The sequence below is a fragment of the Lepidochelys olivacea genome (genome assembly GCF_965140295.1).
Source record: "Lepidochelys olivacea isolate rLepOli2 genome assembly, chromosome: 14".
Lineage (NCBI taxonomy): Eukaryota > Metazoa > Chordata > Testudines > Cheloniidae > Lepidochelys > Lepidochelys olivacea.
This window is the reverse complement of record NC_140424.1, coordinates 45,227,767-45,255,533: the sequence shown is the minus strand read 5'-3', so window position 1 is coordinate 45,255,533 and position 27,767 is coordinate 45,227,767. Positions and strand designations below refer to the sequence as shown.

The 27,767-nt window shown below is 69.2% G+C and overlaps 1 protein-coding gene across 3 annotated transcripts; it reads right to left on the bottom strand.

Annotated features, from left to right (window-relative positions):
• Positions 1–206: 206 nt before the first annotated feature.
• LOC311531337 (complement C4-B-like) lies at positions 207–27,636 on the bottom strand. 3 transcript variants are annotated; one of them, XM_084648616.1, is made up of 41 exons: positions 27,519–27,636; positions 26,898–27,093; positions 26,206–26,392; positions 25,642–25,712; positions 25,080–25,168; positions 24,638–24,720; positions 24,343–24,439; positions 23,915–24,020; positions 22,247–22,370; positions 20,978–21,093; positions 20,534–20,704; positions 20,234–20,413; positions 19,583–19,765; positions 19,210–19,365; positions 18,552–18,678; positions 18,331–18,402; positions 17,722–17,931; positions 17,360–17,471; positions 17,074–17,144; positions 16,852–16,991; positions 15,596–15,805; positions 15,144–15,195; positions 14,906–14,995; positions 13,027–13,230; positions 12,533–12,608; positions 12,172–12,328; positions 8,515–8,655; positions 8,202–8,370; positions 7,546–7,730; positions 7,103–7,261; positions 6,792–6,851; positions 4,638–4,731; positions 4,257–4,413; positions 3,555–3,645; positions 3,179–3,253; positions 2,444–2,546; positions 2,168–2,257; positions 1,636–1,728; positions 1,015–1,098; positions 680–812; positions 207–523 (listed from the first exon to the last, which is right to left on the bottom strand). In XM_084648616.1, the coding sequence occupies exons 1-41, from the start codon at positions 27,581–27,583 to the stop codon at positions 382–384; spliced, it is 5,121 nt and encodes a 1,706-aa protein (XP_084504742.1). In that variant the 5' UTR covers positions 27,584–27,636; the 3' UTR covers positions 207–381. The 3 variants fall into 3 exon arrangements, 2 of the variants coding, with proteins under 2 accessions (XP_084504742.1, XP_084504743.1); XM_084648617.1 differs by lacking the exons at positions 26,206–26,392; positions 27,519–27,636 and having other exon boundaries at positions 209–523; positions 26,898–27,069; XR_014714194.1 differs by lacking the exons at positions 207–523; positions 680–812; positions 1,015–1,098; ... (1 more) ...; positions 2,168–2,257; positions 3,555–3,645 and having other exon boundaries at positions 2,487–2,546.
• Positions 27,637–27,767: the final 131 nt, after the last annotated feature.

Below are 27,767 nucleotides of genomic sequence, written 5' to 3'. Positions count from 1 at the left end.
GGTCCCGGGGGGGATCCAGGCGGTCCCGGGGGGGATCCAGGCGGGCGGGGCGGATCCACGCAGGCAGGGGCGGTCCCAGGGGGATCCAGGTGGTCCCGGGGCGGATCCAGGCGGGCGGGGCGGATCCAGGCGGGCGGGGGCAGTCCCGGGGCGGATCCAGGCGGGTGGGGCGGATCCAGGCGGGCGGGGGCGGTCCCGGGGGGGATCCAGGCGGTCCCAGGGGGGATCCAGGCGGGCGGGGCGGATCCACGCAGGCAGGGGCGGTCCCAGGGGGATCCAGGCGGTCCCGGGGGGATCCAGGCGGTCCCGGGGGGGATCCAGGCGGGCGGGGGTAGTCCCGGGGCGGATCCAGGCGGTCCCGGGGCGGGCAGAGCAGGGCGCTCAGACCTTGCAGCCGTGCTGCCCGTAGCCCTCGGCGAAGGCCCGCAGCTGGGCGCAGCGGTTCCGGTTGACCGTGGCCTGACACTGCTTCGGGTCGGGCAGCTCCTCGATCCAGGCGGCCGCGTCCAGCAGGTACCGGCGGCTGGGGGGGCAGTGGGGCTCAGCGGGGGCCTGGGCGACCCCCACCCCTCTCTGCCCCCCGCCCCACTGCCCCCATGGAGCCCTCTCTGCCCCCCGCCCTCCCGCCCTCTCTGCCTCCGATACGTCCCCCCCGCTCCCCCCCACCCCCCGCACTCACCGGCCCTGGGGGTCCCGGGTGTCCCCGTCCTGCCCCATCAGGAGGTAGCGTCTGCCCGGCCCCAGGCGGATCCGGCACGAGCCCCGGACCAGGAACAAGCGGCTCTGCCCAGCCTGCAGCCCCACGTCCTCCGCTGGGTGGGGGGAGGTTAGATGGGGGGTCACCCTGCTCCCTTCTTCCCCGGGCACCCCAACCCCTTCCCCGCCCCTCCCCCCAGCTCATCCCCCACTCCCTCCAGCTCACTCCCCCTCCCCCCACAATCCCCTCTCCCCCAACTCACTCCCCCTCCCCCCAGCTCATCCCCCTCCCCTTCCCCCACAATCCCCCCCACTCACTGAACTGCAGGGGCTCCAGGATCTCGGCCTCGTAGGACCGGAAGCCGCTCAGCTCCTCCAGCCGCTGGACCCGAACCTCGTACGCTGGGGGAAGGGGTGGGGGTCAGCGCGGGGAGGGGTCACACAGCCCCTCCCCCATCCCGTATTGCGCCCTGGGGCTGCTCGGAGGGTTGTGGGGGGCTGTGGGTCAGGGTCTGTGGGGTGATGGGGCGCTGAGACCAAGTGGGAATTTTTCATAGTATTTTGCACAAACATGGTGTGTGCCTCAGTTTCCCCACATGCTGCATGTTTCACAGGGTGGGGGAAGGGAGTTTCCTATGGGCTGGGGGCAGTCAACCCCAGACTTTCCCGGGAGCTTGGCCAAAGGCCGGGGCAGGAGGCCGGGCTGAGCCCGAGGTGGGGGGAAGGAGGGGCTGCTGGGGACTTGGGGGTCGAGCCAGGTCTGTGGGGCTGACCCACACCGCTGCCGCTCCCTGCACTCGGCGTTAACAGAGGAGTTTCTACGACGAACCAACCCACATCTTCCCTGCCGGCTGCGGCATGGGGCCGGTGGGGCGGGGCTGTGGGGGCTCATGGGGCGGGGCCAGGGGGGCCCGTGGGGCGGGGCCAGGGGGGCCGTACCATACTGCACCCGGGGGCTATAGCAGGCGAACTCCGTCCGACTGGCCTCCGTCATCTCGTCCTTCAGGGTCCGCCTCAGCTGCGGGCAGGCGCCTGCGGGGGAGATGGGTCAGGACGCCTGGGTTCCCTCCCAACCCCGGCTTGGGGAGGGGAGGGGGGTCCAGTGGTAGAGCAGGCGGGGCTAGGAGCCAGGACTCCTGGGTTCTCTCCCGGCTCGGGGAGGGGAGGGGGGACTGGTGGGTTAGAGTGGGGGGGACTGGGAGCCAGGACTCCTGGGTTCTCTTCTGGCTCGGGGAGGGGAGGGGAGGGGGGGTCCAGTGGGTAGAGCGGGGGGGCTGGGAGCCCAGACGCCTGGGTTCTCTCCCAGCTTGGGGAGGGGAGGGGGGTTTAGTGGGTAGAGCAGGGGGGTCTGGGAAGCAGGACTCCTGGGTTCTCTCCAGGCTAGGGGAGGGGGTCCAGTGGATTAGAGCAGGGGGGCTGGGAGCCCGGACGCCTGGGTTCCCTCCCGGGGGGCGGGCAGGCGGGGTCTCACCTTCGGCGCACTGGCAGACCTCCTTGGAGCACAGGGCGGAGACGAACCTGCTCCGGGCCGGGGCCGTGTAGAAGATGCTGCACTGCTGGGCTGGGGGGAGAGGTGGGGGGTGAGGGGCCAGTGGGGGCGGCTGGAGCCCCACTGCCCCCCATGTGCCCCCTTCCCCACCCCACTCCCATGTATCCCATATGACCCCTCCTGCCCCCCACACTACCCCCCCATCCTGCCCCCCAACTCCTCCCCCTGCCCCCCCATCCTGCCCCCCCACCTCCCCACCTGGCTCGTAGAAGTCGTAGAGGCTGGCGCTGGCCGGCTGGAGCAGACCCACGGGCACCGTCTGGGCCGCCCGGAACCCCACACAGTCCCGCTCCTGGGGGACCTGGGGGGCGGGACGGGGGTCAGACACCGGGAGAGACCCCACCACTGAAACCGCAGCACCCCGGGGGGCCCCTCCCTCCTGTCCCCCATCACCGCTCAGCCCCCCAACTCCCCCCACTGCAACCGCAGCACCCCAGAGGGCCCCTCCCTCCTGTCCCCCATCACCGCTCAGCCCCCCAACTCCCCCCACTGCAACCGCAGCACCCCGGGGGGGCCCTCCCTCCTGTCCCCCATCACCGCTCAGCCCCCCAACTCCCCCCACTGCAACCGCAGCACCCCGGGGGGCCCCTCCCTCCTGTCCCCCATCACCGCTCAGCCCCCCAAGCCCCCCACTGAAACCGCAGCACCCCGGGGGGCCCCTCCCTCCTGTTCCCCATCACCGCTCAGCCCCCCAACTCCCCCCACTGCAACCGCAGCACCCCAGGGGGCCCCTCCCTCCTGTCCCCCATCACCGCTCAGCCCCCCAACTCCCCCCACTGCAACCGCAGCACCCCAGGGGGCCCCTCCCTCCTGTCCCCCATCACCGCTCAGCCCCCCAACTCCCCCCACTGCAACTGCAGCACCCCAGGGGGCCCCTCCCTCCTGTCCCCCATCACCACTCAGCCCCCCATACCCCTCCCTGCCCCTTCTCACCGTCTCGAAGTAGAGCAGAAGTCTCTGGCCCTGGACTTCGTAGTGGCTGATGTAACGATCGGCCAGGTCCTTCAGCTGCGGGGGGACGAGGGGGTTACACATGCCTGACACGGCCCCCCAGACATCCCCCAGCTCCGCCCCACACAGACACCCAGCCCCTCCCCCCACAGCCCCTCCCCCCCCCACACAGCCACTCAGAGCCCCTCTCTCCCCCACCCCACTGAGACATGGCCCCCTCTAGGGAGAGGGGCAGGGCGCCCCCTACGGGGGGTGATGGCGCATGAGTGTCTGAAGGTGGCATCAGGCAGGCGAGAGGAGGGAGGGGGGCCAAGGTGGGGGGATGGACGGGGGAGTGGGGGGATCGGGGGCCCCCGACCTTGTCGAGGTCGTCCATGTGGGGCTGGAAGCCGCTCAGCAGGGTGATGTCGGCAATAGCCATGCCGGAGAGACGGGAGCCCGGCTGCCTCCTGCGGGGGAGGGGACACCGTAAGCATGGGGGGGACACCAGGAAGTCCCGCCCCCCGTGTCAGTGTCCTTGTAGCACATGGACATAGAGGAAGTCCCGCCACCAACGGAAAGGAGGTTAAGGCAGAAAGTCCCGCCCCCACATGGATACATCAGACCCGCCCCCATAAGAGTTACGGTATGACAGAAAGCCCTGCCCCCACAGCACATGGACCACAGGAAGTCCCACCCCTGTTAGAATAAGGCTAAGACAGGAAGTCCCACCCCCCCCACAGCACATGGCCAACAGGAAGTCCCACCCCTGTTAGAATAAGGCTAAGACAGGAAGTCCCACCCCCCCACAGCACGTGGACAACAGGAAGTCCCACCCCTGTTAGAATAAGGCTAAGACAGGAAGTCCCACCCCCCCCACAGCACATGGCCAACAGGAAGTCCCACCCCTGTTAGAATAAGGCTAAGACAGGAAGTCCCACCCCCCCACAGCACGTGGACAACAGGAAGTCCCACCCCTTAGAATGAAGCTAAGACAGGAAGTCCCACCCCCCACAGCACAGGGACAACAGGAAGTCCCGCCCCCCAGCAGAAGTGCCGCGGCCCTGGCGTCCCGACTCACCAGATGCAGACGGAATAGGCCACGTCCTTGTCGCGCCTGCGGGGGTCGGCTGCCTCCCTGCGGCGCCGGCGCCGGGCGTCGAACCAGTGGATGGGGTGAAGCGGGGCCTCGGCCGCGGGGGCCTCCCCCTCGTAGTCGTAGTCGTCCTCCTCGTCCACTGCGGGGCACAAACCGCAGCATCAGCCGGGGAAGTGGGGGCCGGCCCTTTAACAGGCGTGGCCTAAGCGCGCGGACGCCACGGAGGAGGCGGGGCCTCGCTGCAGCGCTGGAAGCTCCGCCCCCCACGCCAATGGGGAAAGGAGAAGGCCTAACGCGCGGGCCCTGGCCGGGGGGCGGAGCCTCGGGCGCCCCGGGAACCCGTCCCGCGCCGGGGGGACTCACCCTCGAAGCGCACGTCCCCGCTGACCGTCACCTCCAGCCCCAGGCTCTGGCAGGAGCCATTGTGCAGCTCCAGCACGTTGTACAGCTTCAGCACCTGGGCAAAGGCAGGCAGCCGGCCAGGAGAACCCAGGAGTCCGGGCTCCCAGCCCCTCCCCCAACCCGCTCTCACCCCCTCCCAGAGCCGGGGAGAGAACCCCGGAGTCCGGGCTCCCAGCCCCTCCCCCAACCCGCTCTCACCCCCTCCCAGAGCCGGGGAGAGAACCCCGGAGTCCGGGCTCCCAGCCCCTCCCCCAACCCGCTCTCACCCCCTCCCAGAGCCGGGGAGAGAACCCCGGAGTCCGGGCTCCCAGCCCCTCCCCCAACCCGCTCTCACCCCCTCCCAGAGCCGGGGAGAGAACCCCGGAGTCCGGGCTCCCAGCCCCTCCCCCAACCCGCTCTCACCCCCTCCCAGAGCCGGGGAGAGAACCCCGGAGTCCGGGCTTCCAGCCCCTCCCCCAACCCGCTCTCACCCCCTCCCAGAGCCGGGGAGAGAACCCCGGAGTCCGGGCTCCCAGCCCCTCCCCCAACCCGCTCTAACCACCCGCCCCCACTCCCCTCCCAGAGCCGGGGAGAGAACCCAGGAGTCCGGGCTTCCAGCCCCTCCCCCAACCCGCTCTCACCCCCTCCCAGAGCCGGGGAGAGAACCCCGGAGTCCGGGCTTCCAGCCCCTCCCCCAACCCGCTCTAACCACCCGCCCCCACTCCCCTCCCAGAGCCGGGGAGAGAACCCAGGAGTCCGGGCTTCCAGCCCCTCCCCCAACCCGCTCTCACCCCCTCCCAGAGCCGGGGAGAGAACCCAGGAGTCCGGGCTCCCAGCCCCTCCCCCAACCCGCTCTAACCACCCGCCCCCACTCCCCTCCCAGAGCCGGGGAGAGAACCCAGGAGTCCGGGCTTCCAGCCCCTCCCCCAACCCGCTCTCACCCCCTCCCAGAGCCGGGGAGAGAACCCAGGAGTCCTGGCTCCCAGCCCCCTGCTCAGACCCACCGGCCCCCACTCCCCTCCCAGAGCCGGGGAGAGAACCCCGGAGTCCGGGCTCCCAGCCCCTCCCCCAACCCGCTCTCACCCCCTCCCAGAGCCGGGGAGAGAACCCCGGAGTCCGGGCTCCCAGCCCCTCCCCCAACCCGCTCTCACCCCCTCCCAGAGCCGGGGAGAGAACCCAGGAGTCCGGGCTCCCAGCCCCTCCCCCAACCCGCTCTCACCCCCTCCCAGAGCCGGGGAGAGAACCCAGGAGTCCTGGCTCCCAGCCCCCTGCTCAGACCCACCGGCCCCCACTCCCCTCCCAGAGCCGGGGAGAGAACCCCGGAGTCCGGGCTCCCAGCCCCTCCCCCAACCCGCTCTCACCCCCTCCCAGAGCCGGGGAGAGAACCCCGGAGTCCGGGCTCCCAGCCCCTCCCCCAACCCGCTCTCACCCCCTCCCAGAGCCGGGGAGAGAACCCAGGAGTCCGGGCTTCCAGCCCCTCCCCCAACCCGCTCTCACCCCCTCCCAGAGCCGGGGAGAGAACCCAGGAGTCCGGGCTCCCAGCCCCTCCCCCAACCCGCTCTCACCCCCTCCCAGAGCCGGGGAGAGAACCCAGGAGTCCGGGCTTCCAGCCCCTCCCCCAACCCGCTCTCACCCCCTCCCAGAGCCGGGGAGAGAACCCAGGAGTCCGGGCTCCCAGCCCCCTGCTCAGACCCACCAGCCCCCACTCCCCTCCCAGAGCCGGGGAGAGAACCCAGGAGTCCGGGCTCCCAGCCCCCTGCTCAGACCCACCAGCCCCCACTCCCCTCCCAGAGCCGGGGAGAGAACCCAGGAGTCCTGGCTCCCAGCCCCCTGCTCAGACCCACCAGCCCCCACTCCCCTCCCAGAGCCGGGGAGAGAACCCAGGAGTCCGGGCTTCCAGCCCCTCCCCCAACCCGCTCTCACCCCCTCCCAGAGCCGGGGAGAGAACCCAGGAGTCCTGGCTCCCAGCCCCCTGCTCAGACCCACCAGCCCCCACTCCCCTCCCAGAGCCGGGGAGAGAACCCAGGAGTCCTGGCTCCCAGTCCCCTGCTCTAACCCACCAGCCCCCACTTCCCTCCCAGAGCCAGGCAGAGAACCCAGGCGTCCTGACCCCGCCCCCAGGCCTGTGTTACTCACAGTCAGGGTCCCCTTTCCTTTCCCTTCCACCTTCACTTGGAGGTTGTCGCCCAAGGAGAACTGGGGGGAAGAAGTGGGGGGGGTGTCAAATAAAATGGTAAAACCAAGGGCAACACTGGGGGGTTGTTAAACCACCTCTCAGCCCATGGGCTGGGAGAAATCGGGGGACACGGAATGGGGTGGGGAGTGGCTGGCTCAGGGGGGCGGGGAATGGGGCTCGGGGCCTGTCCCCTCAAGGGGACGCCAGCTCCCATCCGGCCCCGGGGCAGGGACTGGCTGGCTCGGGACGGGAGGCATCTGGGTTCATTCACCTGCAGTTCTTCCTGGATGTGGTTCTGGGATCGGTCCAGGGTGACTTTCTTGGTGCCCGATTTGCCTGGGCTGGAGAAAGTTAAATCCAGCGTGTTCCCTTCCGGGGTGTAGGTGTTGATCCAGTACTGGGAGAGGGCATCCAGTGCCACCACCGTGTCCTGCAAGCAGCCGGCGATGGGACCCAGGAGTCCTGGCTCCCAGCCCCCACACTCTAACCCGCCAGCCCCCACTCCCCTCCCAGAGCCAAGGAGAGAACCCAGGCGTCCTGGCTCCCAGACTCACCCACTCCCCGCTCTAACCCGCCAGCCCCCACTCCCCTCCCAGAGCCAAGGAGAGAACCCAGGCGTCCTGGCTCCCAGACTCACCCACTCCCCGCTCTAACCCACCAGCTCCCACTCCCCTCCCAGAGCTGGGGTGAGAACCCAGGAGTCCTGGCCGGGACCTGTGTGGATTTGAAGCCGCCACCATAGTTCCTCTGCTCCATCAGCCACCGGGCGACCTTCTTGGCGCTTGAGAGGTCGTTGCGCAGCACGAAATGCAGAAGCCCGTAGGCCGTGGCCTCGACTGAGATGGCCGAAGCGGAGGTGGCCCCACCCTGCTCCACTGCCCAAAACATCATGGTCCCCTCTGCGGGGGGAGAGAGACCCAGCTTGAATTTACCATCCTTGGGAGCTGCAGTACCGCCCGGCGCCGCTGGGGGGAGCCGGGGGCTGCAGTACCGCCCGCCGCCGCTGGGGGGAGCCGGGGGCTGCAGTACCGCCCGCCGCCGCTGGGGGGAGCCGGGGGCTGCAGTACCGCCCGCCGCCGCTGGGGGGAGCCGGAGGCTGCAGTACCGCCCGCCGCCGCTGGGGGGGGTGTCACTGTGACACATTCTGGAGGCGCAGAGGAAGGGTTTCTATGGGGCTCACTCAGATCCCCCAAGGGCAGAGTAAAGGGGCTTCTTCCAGTTTGGAGGTCAGGGATGGGGCAGAGGCTGCAGCGGGGAGCTGGGGGGGCAGAGGCTGAAGCAGGGGGGCTGGGGGGGCAGAGGCTGCAGCGGAGGGGCTGGGGGGGCGAGGCTGCAGCGGAGGGGCAGAGGCTGCAGCCAGCAGGACGCACCCGTGTCCTGCAGGGCGAGCGCCCGGAGCCGGCTGTCCGCAGCCCCGATGGCCGCCCCGTCGTCGGAGGCCAGGGACAGGGCGTAGGCCGTGATGGCGGCCGGGTAGGGGGCCAGCCCCTGGTGCGGCCCGGCCGACAGGTACCGTGTGGCCCGGGACAGGCTGCTTTTCTGCGGGGGGGGTAAGATCAACAATCAGACAGACCCCCCCAGCCCCCTGAGTCCCCCCACTTCCCCATCTCCCTCGTAACCCCCCAGCCTGCCCCCCATCTCCACCCACGTGCTCCCCCTGGCCCCCCCCAGCCTCCCCCGTACCACGCGTTGCTGCTGCTCCTCCTTCTCTGCCTTCCGCTCCGGGTCGGCTTCTTGCCCCTCGTACAACCCCAGCGCCTGCTTCAGGGCCACCACCACGAACGCCGTGAGCGAAACGCCCCCTTGGTGCCCCCCGACGCCCCCCTGGGGGGTGAGAGAGCGGGGATGAGCATGCGAGGTGCACGTGCGAGGGACGCCCTGCGGGTTGGTCGCGGTGAGTTCCCCATGTGCCTGGCCTGGGGTCTTAGTGACATCCCCTCTCCCCCCACCGCCCTGGGCCCTGGGGGGTGCCCGTCGGGGCCTGGGGCGTGCGTACAAATCCGCATGTGCACGGCGTGAGGGGGCAGCGGGCTTGGAGTGTGAGTGTGCAAATCTGAGCATGCGAGTCCCAAGGGGCTGGGGGAGCCGGGGGGCATGTTTGGGCGTGCACGGTCGGAGGGGAGCACGCAGAGCGGAGCGTGCGAGTCCCAAGGGGCTGGGGGAGCCGGGGGGCACGTTTGGGCGTGCATGGTCGGAGGGGAGCGCGCAGAGCAGAGCGTGCGAGTCCCAAGGGGCTGGGGGAGCCGAGGGCACATTTGGGCGTGCACGGTCGGAGGGGAGCGCGCAGAGCGGAGCGTGCGAGTCCCAAGGGGCTGGGGGAGCCGGGGGGCACGTTTGGGCGTGCACGGTCGGAGGGAAGCACGCAGAGCGGAGCGTGCGAGTCCCAAGGGGCTGGGGGAGCCGGGGGGCACGTTTGGGCGTGCACGGTCGGAGGGGAGCACGCAGAGCGGAGCGTGCGAGTCCCAAGGGGCTGGGGGAGCCGGGGGGCACGTTTGGGCGTGCACGGTCGGAGGGGAGCGCGCAGAGCAGAGCGTGCAAGTCCCAAGGGGCTGGGGGAGCCGAGGGCACATTTGGGCGTGCACGGTCGGAGGGGAGCGCGCAGAGCGGAGCGTGCGAGTCCCAAGGGGCTGGGGGAGCCGGGGGGCACGTTTGGGCGTGCACGGTCGGAGGGAAGCACGCAGAGCGGAGCGTGCGAGTCCCAAGGGGCTGGGGGAGCCGGGGGGCACGTTTGGGCGTGCACGGTCGGAGGGGAGCGCGCAGAGCGGAGCGTGCGAGTCCCAAGGGGCTGGGGGAGCCGGGGGGCACGTTTGGGCGTGCACGGTCGGAGGGAAGCACGCAGAGCGGAGCGTGCGAGTCCCAAGGGGCTGGGGGAGCCGGGGGGCACGTTTGGGCGTGCACGGTCGGAGGGCAGCGCGCAGAGCGGAGCGTGCGAGTCCCAAGGGGCCGGGGGAGCTGAGGGCACGTTTGGGTGTGCACGGTCGGAGGGGAGTGCGCAGAGCAGAGCGTGCGAGTCCCAAGGGGCTGGGGGAGCCGGGGGGCATGTTTGGGCGTGCACGGTCGGAGGGGAGCGCGCAGAGCGGAGCGTGCGAGTCCCAAGGGGCTGGGGGAGCCGGGGGGCACGTTTGGGCATGCACGGTCGGAGGGGAGCGCGCAGAGCGGAGCGTGCGAGTCCCAAGGGGCCGGGGGAGCTGAGGGCACGTTTGGGCGTGCACGGTTGGAGGGGAGTGCGCAGAGCGGAGCGTGCGAGTCCCAAGGGGCTGGGGGAGCCGGGGGGCACGTTTGGGCGTGCACGGTCGGAGGGGAGCGCGCAGAGCGGAGCGTGCAAGTCCCAAGGGGCTGGGGGAGCCGGGGGGCACGTTTGGGCGTGCACGGTCGGAGGGGAGCGCGCAGAGCGGAGCGTGCGAGTCCCAAGGGGCTGGGGGAGCCGGGGGGCACGTTTGGGCGTGCACGGTCGGAGGGGAGCGCGCAGAGCGGAGCGTGCGAGTCCCAAGGGGCTGGGGGAGCCAGGGGGCACGTTTGGGCGTGCACGGTCGGAGGGGAGCGCGCAGAGCGGAGTGTGCGAGTCCCAAGGGGCCGTGGAGCAAGGCTGTGCGGGTGAGCCGGCAGAGCTCAGGGTGTGAGCGCGAGTCTGAGGAAGGGAGCGCCTGGGGTGCCGTGGTGAGTGTGCGGCCTGCTGGGTTAGCGTGCAAATGGGAGTGCAAATACTTGTGCAAATCGTGGGCTGTGTGTTGGTGTGACTCCAGCAGGGCCCCAAGCCCAGGGTCTAGCCTGTGTGTGCCAGGAGAGCACTCTGGACGTTGCACACCAGGGCGGCGAGTGTGCATGGGTGGGATTGCAACATGACAGGGAGTGTGCGACGTTCTGAGCGTACGATCGCCTCTCACTGGCGGGGGCAGGGCCAGGACGGGTTCCTGAACTCCCCGACCGAGCGGCCCCAGGCCCGGACGCAGAGACGGCTTCGGAAGAGATGGGGCCGAACCCGGGTGCAACACGCAGGCCCTTGGGAGGGAGGAGGGGCTGCGAGCTGGGGCTTGTGACGTCAGCAAACGAGGCTCGTCTCTGGCCGTGGCTTTGATCCAAAGATCAAAAAAGGGGGATTCGTGTTCGGGGAGACACTGGAGGGAACTAGGGCGATTGGCTCTGGCTCTGGGGAGGTTGGGGCGACCTGGCTCTGAACGGTTTCAGGGATAAATTACCTCGGGCTAATGGCCGGGATGTTTGGGAGGAGGAGACTTGAGCCTGCTGTTTTCTCAGGCCAAAAGGCTGCAGGAAATGTATAAAGACCCCGGGACCCGATCCTCCTTCATCGCTGATCTGCTTTGGGGTTCACGAGGGGGAAACCCTGAGCCACAAGGATGGAGACCCCCAGTCACTGGGGAGTCTCCGCGAACACGGACATTGGACTGCACCCTGCGGACCGTTTCTAAAAGGGCTTTGACCACTACAAACTCAGCTCTGCTCGGTGTCTGAGCTCAGGAACTGAGCTCGGGACTGTCTGGATAGCCACCGTTTAACCAACACTGCCTCTCTCTTCTTTTTTAACACATTTTAGTTTAGTTAACAAGAATTGGCGAGAAGCAGGAGTTCTGGGTAAGATCCGAGTTCTCATTGGACCTGGGTGTGCGGCTGATCCTTTGGGGTGGGAAGGCCCTTTTCCGTTCGGTGACGAGATAAGGTTTTCAGTGACCATCATCACATCTGACGTGCGTGTCTGGACGGCGGGCGGAGGCCGGGCACTGGAAGGGCACTGCGTTGTTTGGACGTCTGGGCACCCAGGGAGGTGGGACAGAGGCTGCTTTGGCCTGGCTGGGTAAATCTCGGCAGTGGAATATCCGCCTGCCCCGGGCTGTTTGCAGTTCGCCCTGATTGAGTGACCTCAGCTGGCTCCCACGGGCAGCCCCGTCCCAGGGCAACATGACAGGCCCCTGTGCACTGGGGCACCGGTGTGACTCAGTGGCAAGTCTGCGAGGGCAGTTGTGCAATACACCGGCTAGTGTGCAAGGGGCCTAGTGCATGCAGTAGCATGGGTGAATGTGCAACATCTCCGTGAGTGTGTGAAGGCAGTTGTGCAACATAGTTGGTGAGCGTGTAACAAGTGTGAGCGTGTGATGTGGAGCGACTATGCAAGTGTGCAAGGCAGCAGGGTGTTAGGATGATGGTGCAGATGAAAGTGAGCATGCAAAATTGGGGATCAGGTGTGCAAGGCCCAGGGTGTGAATGTGAGTGTTAGGCAGTGATGTGTGTGAATGTGCAAATGTGTTTGTGCAAGGCAACTGTGTGAGGGCAGTGTGCAGGCAGCAGTGAGCGTGCAAGGGCATCGGGGGGCACGTGCAACGTCACCTGCATGTCCCGGTGGATGACGGGCTGCGGGTCACGGAAGGAGCCGTCGGTCTGTTGGTTTCCCAGCAGCCACGTGACCGACTCTCGGATCCCGGCATTGTCCACGACCTGGTACTGCCGGCTGAGCACCAGGACCTTCACCACGAACGCCGTCAGCCTGGGGGGGCCGGGATCGGGGGGCTGACTCACGGACCCCTGGCAGAGGATCCCCCCCTCGACGCCTCCTGGCCTTTCCCCAGGGATTGGATCCCCCCACAGAACCCCCAGCCCTTGACACCCCCCCCACATCCCCCTCACAGAGCTCCCGGGCTTGGACCCCGCACCCCCCGACCCTCCCCAGGACCCCCCAGCCCCGGCTCACCAGCTGCTGCTGGGCCGGTGCAGCCAGGCGCCGTAGGACCCGTCTGTCTTGCGGAAGGTCAGGATCCGCTCGTAGCCTGGCAGGGGAGGGGATGGGACAGGGGGTCATGTTGGCAGGTTTGACCCCCACCCTCCATGCCCACGGCCCCCCGTGCGCTCCGTGCTGGGCTGGTGCCTGGGGTGTGCGGGAGAGGGAGGGAAAAGCATCCGCAGGTCTGTGCGCTGGGCATGGGGGGGGGGCCTGTGCAGGGGGCTGCCCACGTGTGTGCAAGGGCTGGGGCCGGCTGCGGGGCACCCATGTTGCCAGGGGACCAGCATGCAAGCTGGGGTCCGGTGCCCCATGCCCTCAGCTGGGGCTTGTGTACAGCCCCCCATCCCAGGCCCTCAGCCCTCATCCTCACCTGCCCCTGGTGCCCAGGCCCCCCCAACCACGCCCACCCCAGTACCCAGCCCCCTCGCCTCTGCCCTCGCCTGCGTGATGCCCAGGTTGCTCACCCACGCGTAGGTTGTCCAGCCCCTCCTGCTTGCGCTCGGGTTTCAGCTGGGCCCACTGCTCCGTCTCGTCCAGGTACCGCATGGCGTAGAGCCCGGGCGCCATGTAGATCATCGTCTGCTCCGCGCAGCCCCGCGGCACCCGCAGCAGCCCCACCAGCCCGGTGGGCGAGAGCGAGTTGTCCAGCGTGTCCACGGGCACGTCGGCTGCCCCACGGCGGGGGGAGAGCGAGACAGCGTCATCGAGCCTCAGACACCGCACCGGGGAGAGCGAGATAGAGCCCCACAGACCCACAGACACCGCGCCGGGGAGAGCAAGACAGCGTCATCGACCCTCAGACACCGCACCGGGGAGAGCAAGACAGCGTCATCGACCCTCAGACACCACGCCGGGAGAGTGAGATAGAGCCCCAGCAACCCACAGACACTGCACCAGGGCCGGGGAGAGGTGGTGTTGGGGTGGGTCTACGGGGAGGGGGAATGTGGTGGGGTGGGTATATGGGGAGGGGGCATCCAGTGGAATGGGGGAGGGGCATCAGGGCAGTGACAAAGTGGTGATGTTCTCAGCGTTTTCTCCGAACACTGTATTTGCCTGTTTCCCCTCTGAGTTACTCAGGTGTCGAGTTGGTGGCTGTCACGCTACTGACTTGAACTGGGACCGTATAGAACATGGTTGCAACCAAGCTCCCGTCGTGGCCCCAGCTCTTGTGCAAAGGGGTGGGATGCGGTGTCTCGGAGGGGGTGAGGCTGGCCGGTTGGGATTATGCCGTCTGGGTGCAGGTGTCACGTTGTATTTAAAGATGCCGGCGTTAGCTCTGGCCTGTCTGCAGTTCACACGGGTGCTCTGCTCCTGGGGGACACCCCAGACAAGTGGGGGTCAGCTCTGCCCAGCCTGCTGGGTGGCCCATGAGCGACACCCCTGACCCACAGCGGACACGCCGGGGGACTCAGCCCGGCAGGCGGGGAGAGGCCTAAGGGCCAGACGCTGGGGCCTCCAAGCCAGGTGCCGGGCAGCTGGTTTTGGGGACAAAGGAAGCAGAGGCCACGTGACAAGACACTCTCAAGGGCCCCGGAGACCCTCCGCCTGGTCTCCAGTCCTGCGCCCGGCCTCGGAGGGACTTGGCTACACGCGGAAGCGCTGACCCAAGGGCTGAAGGACCTGGGGATGTTCTCCAGAGCCGGGATTTGACCCTGCAGCTTCGTCTGTCCCCGCCCCACACCTGAAGCACGGACTTGGCCGTTGCTGGAGGTCATGGACTCCACGTGACCGACTCCAGCTCTTCTCTCATCGATTTGCGAGGCTGAAGGGTCGGCAGCCGCGAGATTTGGGGTAAGAGCTGATCTGTTCGTTGACCTGGATCTGGGGCTCGGGCCTTTGGGATGGAGGGACCCTTTCCCTTCACTGGGGAGCTGGTTTCCACAGCCAGTCGTCCCCCCAGGCAGCGCTGCCGGTGGGGACACCCGGGAACCGGGCTGTCCGAGGGGATGGCTTGGCCGACGTCTGGTTGCCCAGTGGGGTGGGACCCACGTCCCCTCCGTGGGGCCGGTTGGAGCCGGTGCGGCGCGGTTTGGCCTCCGTTGACTCTCGGCTGGCTCCCGCCGGAGGCCGCGGCGTCACCGGGTCGCAGCGACCCCTAGGGACCGGCCGAGGCAGTCGCCTGACCACCGGGCAAGGAGCAGCCCAGGGGGCCGGCTGGCCCGGGATGGGGACAAAGGCCAGAGGCGGGATGGGGGGGGGTGCTGGGCAGCTGGGAGTGAGTCAGTCTCTGGTTTTGGGACTCGAGGGGGGGCCCAGGACCTGGGCGGCGGGGGGGCGGTGATGAGGGAGGGGTAGCGGGGGCATGGGAAAGGTGGGGGAGGGGCAGCGGGGGGGTTCTCTCACCCGTGACGCGGACGCTCATCTTGAAGTCCTGGCCGGGGATGGCATCGGGGGGCAGCTCCCCTGGGACCTCCAGCACCCGGCTGCGCCTCTCTGTGTGGGGACGGGGGGTCAGACGGGATCCAGGCAGCCCCCAAACCCCACCCCAGGGGCAGCCCCCCCACAGAGAGCCCCTCCGTTGGCACCCTATGGAGCCCCTCAGAGACTTCCCTCTGCCCCCCACCCCCTGGGGGTCACCCACCTTCAGGATACAGCGAGTAGCTCATCTCCTCCAGGTGGGCAGCACCTTCTCTCTGGGGGGGGCAAGATGGGGGGGTCAGAACTGATGCCTCGGGGGGGGCAGAGCAGGTTGGGGAGGGACAGGCGGGGGAGGGGCAGGAGCAGACAGGGAGGGGCAGGTGGGGGAGGGGCCGGGGCATCGGAACAGGCGGGGGAAGGGCAGGCGGGGGAAGGGCAGGCGCAGATGGGGAGGGGCAGGGGCAGCGGAGCAGGTGGGGGATGGGCAGGCGGGGGGCAGGGCAGGCAGGGTAGGGGCGGATGGGGAGGGGCCGGTGCAGCGGAGCAGGAGGGGGAGGGGTAGGCGGGGGAGGGGCAGGAGCAGATGGGGAGGGGCCGGTGCAGCGGTGCAGGCGGGGGAGGGGCAGGCTGGGGAGGGGCAGGCGGGGGTTCTGTGGGGCTCAGCCCCCCTCTCACCTCCACCCGCAGGCTCCGGGTGACGCTGTCCCCGAGCCCCCAGCTGCCCTGTGCTGTGACGGTGACGGGGATGTCGGCGGCGCCCATGGGCACCACGGCGAAGGGCACGGCCAGCGCCCCCTTGGCCGGGACCTGCAGGGCCTGTCGCCGCACCCGGTCCCCCGTCGCCGGGGAGCAGATGCCCTCGGAGCGCTCCATGTACACCGAGACCTGGGGAGAGAGAGACTGAGACCCCCGCACGGGCCTGGGGGGCCGGAGAGAGGGGCACAGGACTGGGGGGCACCGGCAGGGCTGGGGCAGGGGGCTGTGGTTTAGGGCTGAGGGGCACTAGGGGGCAGAGTGCTGTGGGTCGGGAGTGAGGGGCACCGGCAGGGCTGGGGGGGCCCAGGGCCAGGCTAGCAGGGGGCTGCGGGTCGGGAGTGAGGGGCACCGGCAGGGTGGGGGGGGCAGGGCCGGGCTGGCAGGGGGCTGCGGGTCGGGAGTGAGGGGCACCGGCAGGGCTGGGGGGGCAGGGCCGGGTTGGCAGGGGGCTGCGGGTCGGGAGTGAGGGGCACCGGCAGGGCAGGGGGGCAGGGGCTGCGGGTCGGGAGTGAGGGGCACCGGCAGGGCAGGGGGGCAGGGCCAGGCCCGGCAGGGGCTGCGGGTCGGGAGTGAGGGGCACCGGCAGGGCTGGGCGGGCAGGGGCTGCGGGTCGGGAGTGAGAGGCACCGGCAGGGCTGGGGGGGCAGGGCCGGGTTGGCAGGGGGCTGCGGGTCGGGAGTGAGGGGCACCGGCAGGGCTGGGCGGGCAGGGGCTGCGGGTCGGGAGTGAGGGGCACCGGCAGGGCAGGGGGGCAGGGCCAGGCCCGGCAGGGGCTGCGGGTCGGGAGTGAGAGGCACCGGCAGGGCTGGGGGGGCAGGGCCGGGATGGCAGGGGCTGCGGGTCGGGAGTGAGGGGCACCGGCAGGGCAGGGGGGCAGGGCCAGGCCCGGCAGGGGCTGCGGGTCGGGAGTGAGGGGCACCGGCAGGGCTGGGGGGGCAGGGGGCTGCGGGTCGGGAGTGAGGGGCACCGGCAGGGCTGGGCGGGCAGGGGCTGCGGGTCGGGAGTGAGGGGCACCGGCAGGGCAGGGGGGCAGGGCCAGGCCCGGCAGGGGCTGCGGGTCGGGAGTGAGGGGCACCGGCAGGGCTGGGCGGGCAGGGGCTGCGGGTCGGGAGTGAGGGGCACCGGCAGGGCTGGGGGCAGGCGACCAGGGGGCGCGGCCGAGCAGGGCCCCTCACGTTGACGGGCCGATCCTGGTAGTTGTACAGCACCGGGCGCAGCTCCAGCTGCTCGAAACGCTTCACCGCGTAGGGCAGCCGGAGAGAGACGTGGAAATCCTGGAAGACGCGGACGCTGAGCGGGTCGGACACGCAGATCCCTGGGGCGGGGGAGGAGCTGGGTGAGCCGGGGGGCCGGGGGGCGGGCGGACGGGGGGCGGGCGGACGGGGGGACGGACTCACCGGTGGTCGGCGACATGCTGACAGCCTGGATCTCCCAGGTGGTGATCGAATCCGGCACCAGGTGGGTTTGCCTGCGGGAGATGGGCGGGGGGGTCAGTGGGGTGGGGGCGGGCTGCACATGGAGGCTGGGGGGCTGGGTAGGGAGGGTGGCCCCAGGGGAGGTGTTTGGAGGGATATGGGGGGATGCCCGGCAAGACGGGGAGCCCTGGGGTGGGGGGAGGGGCACTGCAGGAGACATGGGGGGAGGGGGGCGACATGGGGGAGGGGCTCCCTGGGGGTCCCTGACCGGCTGCTCCTGTCCACGGTGATGGTTTTCCACAGCCAGCTCTCGGGGAAGACGCTCCGGGTCTGCACAGAATCGTCGTCGAAGAAATCGTCCTCTTCCACGTCGGGGTTCACTGCACGGGGCACAGCGGGGCGGGGTCAGGGACGGGGGGGACCCCAGACCCAGGCTCCCACCCCCTGCTCCAACCACCTGCCCCCACTCCCCGCCCAGAGCCCGGGAGAGAACCCAGGCGTCCTGGCTCCCAGCCCCCCCTGCTCTAACCCACCAGCCCCCGCTCCCCTCCCAGAGCCAGGAGAGAACCCAGGCGTCCTGGCTCCCAGCCCCCGCCCAAGCCCAGGGCAGGACCCGGTGTCAGGGCTCACCGCGGGCCAGCCCGCCGGAGCCCCAGTTCCGGGCCTTGCGGCGCAGCTGGGTAGCGAATTGGCAGCAGTCCAGGAAGGCGGGCCGGCAGCGGGGGGCCTCGGCGCCCGGGATCCGCGTCGCTCGCTGCTCGCACGTCCGGCGCATCGGCACCCGCGTCATCCCGTCCCGGCAGCACCGCAGAGCCACTGGGTCGGCCTGGTACTGCGAGGCTGGGGGCAGACGGGGCGCGGGGGGCAGAGCGTCAGACGGGCGCGGGGGGGAGGCCGGGCACCACGGGCCTTGCCCGGGGTCCCAGGCTGGCCATGGGGCAGAGCGGGAGCTGCCGTGGGGAGCAGGGGGCTGGAGCCCACAGGGTCGGTCTCGGAGGTGGTGGGGCCAAACAGCCAGCCCTGGGCAAAGAGGGGCACCCGTGGGGGGCTGGAACAGCAAAGAAGTCCTCCAAGGGGCAGCCCCACGGCCGGGATGGCCCAGCACCGAGCTGGTGGATCCATGGCACAGGGTGGGTGCAGGGGTCGGTGGAGGGATGGGGGGCTCGGTGGGTGCAGAGGTGGGTAGATCCTGCCCCCTCCCCCTCGGGCAGAGCCCCCCCCCTTACCCCCCAAACTCACCCTTCTTCTGGGCCTGCACCTGGAAGTCCAGCGAGCGCTTCCTGCGGGGGGCATCCTGGCCGCAGCCATGCCCTGGGGGTCCAAAGACCATGGGAGGGGGTAAGACTGGGGCGGGTCACAGCCCCTGAGCCCCCTCCTGGCCCCCAAGTGACCCCCGCCCCTCAGCCCCCTCTTCCCTTCCCCTCCCCTCCCCGGGTCCTCCCTCCTGCCCCCCGTCTCACCGCTCCGCAGCGAGCTCTGCAGATCCCCCGCGCGTAGGGCCAGGCCGGCGTCTCCGAAGACCCCCAGGGCGTTGGCCCCACTGCCTGGCGAGCAGCCCAGGTCGTAGCTGTCCATGGCCGCAAACACCTGGGGGGCGGGGGACAGAAGCCGGGGGATGGGGGGCGGGGGACAGAAGGGGAGATTCATTGTCCCACCAGGGCCCTTGGCCACGCCCGTCATGGCCCCATTCTCTGGCCATTGACCGTTCGGGGTCACAGGTCACCAGCGGGGTTGTGGGTCAAACCCAAGTCCTGGGGGTGAGGCCAGGGCCAAGGGCCCTTTGAATGGAGGAGGGCGTGATTGGCCAGTCATGGGCATAGGGCCAGTTGGGAGGTCAGAGGTCAAACCCAAGGGCCGATGACCATCCACGCCTAATGGGTTGACCGTTCAAAGGTTGTAGGTCAAGGCAGAGAGGTCGTGGGTCAAGCCCAAGGAGGCTAATGGCCTGGAGATGACCGTTGGCTCTCCATGGGTTGGCCATGGAAGGTCCCAACTCCAGGCTGGGGGTTGTAGGCCAAGCCCCAGGCTGGGGGGTGACTTTAGGGGGCGATGGCCGATCTGGTGGTGGCTCGGCCCCACGGGGAGGTCGGGGGCCAGGGCGGGGGGGCTCAGCCGTACCTTGGCGGGCGTGAGGCGGTGCCGGCGGTTGACGATGTAGACGGCCGAGTCGACGGCCACCAGGGAGACGGAGGCGCGGGAGTCGGTGGCCACTGTGAACTTGAGCATCTCGTGGGGGCGCAGCTCCCAGCTGCCCGACTCCAGCTGCAGCTTCAGCTGGGGGGCACGGGTCAGGGGGGACCCACATCCCACCCCACACACCCCACCCTGCTCCGTGCCCCACCTCACCCACCCCACAGACCCCATTGCACCCCACAGAACTCCTGCACCAAACCCTGCCCCACAACTTACCCTGCCTCAACCCCCCGTCCCCACTCACTGCCCCACACCACCCGCCTCCCCGCTCCCCACACCGCTGCCCCCCCGGCTTTACCTTCCCCTTGCAGCGGTCCACCACGTCCACCCACAGGGAGTTGGCCACCACCTCGTCCCCGCGCCGGTAAAAGGCCACGAGCCGGAAGGCTGGGACCAGCTCGGGGGTGACGGGGACGGAGATCACGGTGTAGGACGTCCGGGGCACGGCCCGTGCCGCCACGATGGAGCCCCTGTGCAGCACCTGCCAGGGGAGCCCCACAGCTGGTCCCAGGGCGGCGCTCGGGGCCCTGTGCTGCAGGGAGCGGGGCAGGGGGCAGCGGGGGCTCTCCCAGCCGGGGGCCAGTAGGGGGCACTGGGGGCACTAGGGGGTGCTGAAGGTCACTGGGGATGACATTAGGGGGCGCTCTCCCAGCTGGGGGGCAGTAGGGGGCACTGGGGAGCACTGAGGTGGACTCTCCCCATCAGGGGGCAGTAGGGGGCACTGGGGAGGACATTAGGGGGCGCTCTCCTGGTCAGGGGTCAGTAGGGGGCATGGGGGGCACTAGGGGGCATTGGAAGGCACTAGGGGGTGCGCTCCCGGCCAGGGGTCAGTAGGGGGCACTGGGAGGCACTGGAGGGCACTGGGGAGGACATCGGGGGGGGACTCTCCCGGCTGGGGGGCAATAGGGGGCACTGGAGGGGGCTCTCCCGGCCGGCCGCACTCACTCACCATGTAGTAGAAGTGGGAGAAGTCACTGGACCCCAGGTCCTTGAGCCCCACGGTGAGCGACTGGCCAGGCCCCACGGCGCCCGAGCGCTGGTTCTCCAGCACCAGGTAGCTCCCGCTGGAGGACCAAACCGCCGTGACCCGGAGAGACCCCTTGGCCGGGTCCTTCTCCCCCGCCACCACCTGCGGGGGGGGGCAAGGCTCAGGGGGGCTAGCGCCTGCCCCCCAGCTCTGCCCTGCCCCTCTCCCCTCCCCCACTCCCCCTCCTGCCAGCCCCCAGCCCCCCTCCCCCGGGGGCCGTACCTTCAGGGTGAGGGCGCTGGCTCTGGGGTCCAGGTTGAGGGGGAACATCACCACCCCTCTCTCGTCTGCCACCACCCGTCTCTCGGGATGAGACGGGCCCCCCGATACCTGGGCTGAGACCTGCACGGGGGTGTGGGGGGCTGGGGAGCCATTGGCCAAGGTGACGCGGGCCTGGGGGGCGATGGGAGAGTGTGTATGCAGAGCCCCCCATCCCCCCAGCTCCATGCCCGCTACCCCTGATCCCCCAGCCCCACGACCCCCACCCCGATTCTCCCAGCTCCCGATTCCTCCACCCCTGATCCACAGCTATGCACCCCCAGTGCCCCACCTCCGATCCCCCAACCCCACGCCCCCCACCCCTGACCCCCAGCTATACACCCCCCAGTTTCCCCACCCGTGAGCCTCCACCCCCAGCCCCAGGCGGCCAGCGGCAGCTCCCCCCACCAGCACAAGGAAGGGTGCCCCGGGGATGAAGTGCCGTTTGGTTTGCGACAGGTCCACGCTGTAGGGAGACAACACGAACTTGACAGTGCTCAGCTCCTGCTCCTCCAGCTCCCCGCCTGCAGGGGGGGGACGCAAGCGTGAACAATGGGTACAGGCCCTGCCCCCGCCCTGCAGGATCACAGCCAGTGTCCCCTAGAGGGGACAGGCCCCGTGCCCCATTCCCCACCCCCTGAGCCAGCCAGTTCCCGCCCTGGGTATTCCTGGGGGAATTCTGCACTACTGCATGTGTGCAGCATTAATGAGCCATGCATATTTTAATTTTTTGCCAAAATGTTGCTGCGGTTCCGCCCTTGGCCCACCAGAGGGTGCTGCGGTGCTAGAACAAAGCAGCAGCTCCCAGCCAGTGGGGGAAGAGAACGAGCATGTCTTCTTCGCAGTGGGTCAGGTCAGGAGACAGGGGCTATGGGGAGACAGACAGTGCGGAGTGCTGGGGGGAGTCAGACAAGGGCTCATAAGGGCTAGTCAGGGAGGACAGACTGGAGCAGGGGATGAATGGGAGCGGAGGCACTGGGCCACACGGGGAGGGAGGTGCAGGGCCACATGGTGATGCGGGAGGGTGCAGAGCTACATAAGGAGGGGGTGGCTGAGTGGGGGCACAGAGACACATGGGGAGGGGGGGAGGGGTGCAGGGACACATGGGGAGGGGGGAGTGGGTGTCTGAGAGCGGGTGGAAGAACACATGTGGACAGCTCTCCCTCAGCTCCTCCATTACCCCGACTCCGCCCCAGCCTTTGCTTCTGAGGGGGGCGGGAAATCTGGTTCTGTATTGTCATGTAAATGAATTATTACTCTGAGTTCTGGATTAATTTGCCTGCTAAGGAATCTGTTTGTCAAAAAACATTTCGTGAACCTTTTTTGTTCTCTGTATTATTACAGACACACTTGCTGACAGGTAATTTGAAATAAATGATCAAAAATTATTGTAACTGGCGTGATTATATTGTGTTATTTTGACAAATACAATATGCAGATTTATGCAGAATTTTAAAATATGATGTGCAGAATTTTTTAATTTTTTGGTGCAGAATTTTTATTTTTTGGTGCAGAATTCCCCCAGGAGTACCTGGGACCGGATGGGAGCCAACACCCCCTGGAGTAGACAGGGCCCGGGCCCCATTCCCTGCCCCCCTGAGCCAGCCAGTCCCTGCCCTGGGGCCAGATGGGAGCCGATGCCCCCTAGAGGGGCCAGCCCCTGGCCCCCACACTCACTGGCAGTCTCTATGAAGGTCACCGCAATGTAGAGGTTGGTCCCTGCCAGGTCCTGCAGGGGGCGTCCCAACTTCTGCGCCAGGAGGCTGCGCTTTAGGATCATGTTTGCCGCCCCCTCATTCACCTGCCGTGGGGGTCGGGGAAGGGAGAGGATTAGACAATACCCAGCCCCCACATAAACCCAGACCCAGCTGCGCGGGCCCTCATGGGGGGGGCGGGAGGAAGGGGGGCAGGGGGAGCTGTGACTGTGATGTTATTGACATGACCTGGAACTGTATAGAACATTGTTGCAACCAAGGTCATATAGTGGCACCAAATCTTCTACAAAGGGGGTCAAATAAAGCGTCTATGAGGAGGTGATGGTTGGCTGGTTTGGATTATGCTGTCTGGATGCAGGTATCATTTTTGTATTTCAAGTTATAAGCGTTGGCTCTATACTGGGGTGGGCAAACTTTTTGGCCCGAGGGCCACATCTGGGTGGGGGAATTGCATGCAGGGCCATGCGTGGAGGGCTGAGGCAGGGGGTTGGAGTGCAGGGTGCCGGAGGGGTGCGGCAGGGGGCTCAGGGCAGGGGGTTGGGGTGCAGGAGGGCTTCGGGGTGCGGCTCCGGAGTGCCAGGGGCACACACCAGGGCCAGGACAGGCTCCCTGCCTGCCACTCCGGCACCACGTCCCTGCGGCCCCTGGAGGAGGTGGAGGGCAGAGGGCTCCCCACGCTGCCCTGGCCTGTGGGTACCTCCCCCGAAGCTCCCATTGGCCACGGTTCCCCGTTCCCAGCCAATGGGAGCTGCGGGGGGCAATGCCTACAGGCAAGGGCAGTGTGGGGAGCCCTCTGCCCCCCACCTCCTCCAGGGGCCACAGGGATGTGGCGCCGGCCGCTTCCGGGAGCGGTGTGGGGCCCGCAGCACCACGGGGGGGGCATCCCGCGGGCCGCAGTTGGCCCACCCCTGGTCTCTCCTGTCTGTGCTCTGCCTCCGGGGGACACCCCAGACCCGCTGGCCTCCGCTCTGCCCGGCCTGCCTAGGGCCCATCAGCTGCAAACCTGACCCATGGCGAGAGGGTGGATACACCCCGACGCAGCCAGGCAGGCCGGGGGGCAGGGACCGGCCTATGGATCGAACTCTGAGGCTTCCAGGCCATGTGCTGGTTTTGCTGAGCCCCCATGGGGCAGGTGGGGCGGCCTCTGGGTCCCCCCAAGCTGTACTTTGCTGCCGGTCCCAGCTCCCCGTGCTCACAAGCTGTGTCCAGTGCCGGGTTCCCAACGGCAAATAGCCCACCTGGGGGTCGCTGCTGCCGGCGCAGTGGGGGGGCACCCTTAGGGGGGGTGAAGCTCCCCCAGGGGTCCCATCCAGGGGGACTCACTGCGGGGGGCTCACAAGAGGCTGGGAGGGAGGGGGACCCGCTGGAGGGTCCCGGGGAAGAGGGTCCCTGGGGGGGCTCTGGGGGCATCCCATGGGGTCCCAGGAGGGGAGGGGGGTCCCAGAGGAATGGGGGTCCTGTAGGTGGATGGGGGTCCCATGGGAGGGAAGAGGGTCCCAGAGGGATGGGGGTCCCATGGGGAGGAGGGGAGTCCCAGAGGGAGGAGGGGCCCTGTGGGGGGTGGGGGTCCCAGAGGGATGGGGGTCCCGTGGGGAGATGGGGGGGTCCCATAGGGAGATGGGGGTCTCACCGTGACCTGTTGCTCCAGGCCCCTGAGGAAGGTTTTCTCCCCGTCCTCGTCGCTCACCCCAAACCTCAGGTAGGCAACGCCGTTCACGCCCTTCCCATAGACGAACCTGGGGAGATGGGGGGGTCACCCCAAACCCTGACACCGGGGGGCAGAGCCCAGGGGGGTCAGCATGGGGGGCAGGGGGACGGCTCCATGGGAGGCATCTCTGCCGGGGTCTGGATTCGCTGGGGAGCTGCACCCCGAGGCCCGTCCCAGCGCAATGGGGAGTCTGGGGCCCAGCCCAGTAACTGAGGGGTTGTTCTGGGGAGCCAAGGGAAAGCTGGGACCCAGAGCACCCCAGAAACTTCCCCGCCCCTGGCTGCCTGAGCCCAGCCAGAGGGGAGGGGGGTTGAGGGAGCCAGTTAGGGGGTCGGGGGAACTGACCCTACCTGACCTGCAGGTCAATGCGCAAATCGGGGCCCCCCTCTCCCGTCACCAGCATGTGGGTCCGTTCGGGGATGATCTTCACCTCGAAATTGGGGAGCACTGGGGGGAGAAAACACACTTGGGACCCAGGAGTCCTGGCTCCCAGCCCCCCCTCTGGACTCCAACCCCGGAGCCAGGAGAGAACCCAGCATTCCTGGCTTCCAGCCCCTGCCCCTCCCTGAGCCAAGAGGGAACCCAGGAGTCCTGGCTCCCACCCCCTCCCCGAGCCGAGAGAGAACCCAGGCGTCCGGGACTCACCGTATTTCTTCACCTCGAACTCGGTGCTGGTGTTGGAGTCGAGGGCGTTGGAGAATCGCGCCGTGATGCGCCAGGTCCCGGGCCTGGGAGGGGCGAGGGGGTGAGAGGGGTCGGGGCCCCCCCATTGCCCCCCAGCTCCCACCACAACCCACCCACAGAGGCTGGACAAGGATGTCGGGGTCCCGCCCCCAGACAGGCAGATCCAGGCCAACAGGTTCACAGGGAGTCCCCCTGACACCCCAGCCCCACTCCTGGGGGGACCCCCCCAGCAGGGGGTCCCCCAGTCTGGACCAGTCACAAACCAGCTCTGGGGGGCTTCTCTGCCCCTGCCACCCCTGGTGCCCTCCCAGGGCAATGGGGAGCCTCTGTCACCCCCCAGCTCCCCAGCTGTAGGGGTGTCCCGGCCCCCCCGCCCCCGGCAGTGGGGTGCCCCCCCACTCACTCGGAGATGTCGGGGATCAAGAGATGGTCCGTGATGACCCAGTTCTGTGGGAACCGCTCGACCTTCCGCACCTGCAGCCCCTGGCTGTTCTGGGGGGCAGATGGGTGGGGGGCAGGGTTAGCGGGGGCCCGATCCCCTCCTACCAGCGGCCCCCGCAGCCCCCTCCAAGGGGCCCCAACCCCTCATGGGCCTGATCCTTCCCCTCCCCTTCCCAGCCTCCGTCTCCCATCCCCCCAAACCACCATGGGCCCGATCCTGCCCCTCCCCCTCCCAGCCATGGGCTCCCATCCCCCCAACCCTCCCATGGGCCCAATCCTGCCCCTCCCCCTCCCAGCCATGGGCTCCCACCCCCCAACCCTCCCATGGGCCCGATCCTGCCCCTCCCCCTCCCAGCCACGGGCTCCCATCCCCCAAACCACCATGGGCCCGATCCTGCCCCTCCCCCTCCCAGCCATGGGCTCCCACCCCCCAACCCTCCCATGGGCCCAATCCTGCCCCTCCCCCTCCCAGCCACGGGCTCCCATCCCCCCAACAGCCCTTGTCTCTGCCCCCCAGCTCTCACCAGGACCGTGATGGTGATGGACTCGGCCGTGGGGCGCAGCTTGTGGTTCAGGGCGAAGACTCGGAAGTGAACTGGGCAGGGGAACGAGACAGCCAGTGAACGGGGGCAGGGCTGGGGGGAAGGGGGAGTGCAGAGGGATGTGGGGGGCAGGGACTGGGGGGTAAGGGGGTCCATAGGGGACCAGTGTCCGTGGGGGGCAGGAGCTGTGGGATGCAAGTGGCCATAGGGGAACGGTGGCTGTGGGGCACCGGGGGTGTGGGGGGCCATGGGGGGCTGTTGGCTGTGGGGCATGGGGAGCTGGGGGCCATGGGGGCAGGAGCTGTGGGGAGTAGGGGGCAATGGGGGGCAGGTGGCTGTGGGTCACGGGGACCATGGGTCGCAGGGGCTGTGGGGCACGGGGGCTGTGGGGCACGGGAGCCATGAGGCGCAGGGGTCCACAGAGGGCAGGTGGCTATGGGGCACGGAGGACATGGGGGGCTGGGAGCTGTGGAGCATGGGGGCCGTGGGGCACAGGAGGCCCTGGGGGGCAATGGGGGGCAGGTGACGGTGGGGCGCGGCTCTCACCCTTCTGCCGGGGCGTGTAGACCGGCTTGTCGGTCTGGATGAGGAGCTGCCCGCGCCGGCTGGTCCAGGCCAGTCTCAGGGTCTGGGTGCCCGGGGGGGGCAGCTGGGGGCTCCGCGCGACCAGCTGGACGTAGCGATCCCGTCGCAGCGCGGCCAGGCCACAGCGAGTCGCCAGGTCCAGGGTCACCTGCGGACGGGGGGTCAGCACGGGGGGCTCTCCCAGGGGCCGAGAAGGGGCGGGGCTCTCCCCAGGGGCAGTGAAGGGGTGGGGCTCTCCCCGGGGGCGGGGCTCTTCCCAAGGGGCGGGGCTCTCTCCAGGGGCAGTGAAGGGGCGGGGCTCTCCCCAGGGGCAGTGAAGGGGTGGGGCTCTCCCCAGGGGCGGGGCTCTTCCCAAGGGGCGGGGCTCTCTCCAGGGGCAGTGAAGGGGTGGGGCTCTCCCCAGGGGGCGGGGCTCTTCCCAAGGGGCAGTGAAGGGGCGGGGCTCTCCCCAGGGGGCGGGGCTCTCTCCAGGGGCAGTGAAGGGGAGGGGCTCTCCCCATGGGCCGAGAAGGGGCGGGGCTCTCCCCACGGGGGCGGGGCTCTTCCCAAGCGGCAGTGAAGGGGCGGGGCTCTCCCCAGGGGGCGGGGCTCTTCCCAAGGGGCAGTGAAGTGGCGGGGCTCTCCCCAGGGGGCGGGGCTCAGGAGCCCCCTACCTGCAGGCTGAGGAGCTGCATGTGGCCGTTCTCGGGGCGCAGGCTGAAGAGCTTCTCGCTGGAGCATTTCTGCCGCGTGTCCACCTCATTCTGGAAGTAGAGGGTCCCGTCCAGTTGCCCGGACACCCCCTCGGCCTGGAGCAGGACCCCCAGCTCCACGCCCACCGGCACCAGGCGGGGGGCCGCCATCAGCAGCCTGGAGGGAGAGAGAGATCGGCCGGTGCCCCTCACTCCCGACTCGCAGCCCCCTGCTAGCCCAACCCCCCCCCAGCCCTGCCGGTGCCCCTCACTCCCGACCCGCAGCCCCCTGCTAGCCCAGCACCCCCCCCCAGCCCTGCCGGTGCCCCTCACTCCCGACCCACAGCCCCCTGCTAGCCCAGCACCCCCCCAGGCCTGCCGGTGCCCCTCACTCCTGACCCACAGCCCCCTGCTAGCCCAGCACCCCCCCAGGCCTGCCGGTGCCCCTCACTCCCGACCTGCAGCCCCCTGCTAGCCCAGCACCCCCCCAGCCCTGCCGGTGCCCCTCACTCCCAACCCGCAGCCCCCTGCTAGCCCAACCCCCCCCAGGCCTGCCGGTGCCCCTCACTCCCGACCCGCAGCCCCTGCTCTCCCGGTCCATACCGGGGGGCTTGGTGGCTGGTGCAGACCAGGGCCCCCACACAGGCCAGCCAGAGCAGCAGCCGCATGTTGCTTTAGGTGCGTCTCTGCCCCCGTCTGTCCCTGGGGGTCCGGGCTGGCCCTGGGGAGATGGGGGAGTCGCTGCTGTTTATCTCCTGGGGTAATTATTAACTCGGCAAGGCCCTGGCCTGGCTGCCAGTACCTGGGGGTGGCGGGGGGGGGGGGGGAGCATGGCTGGACAGACAGACAGAG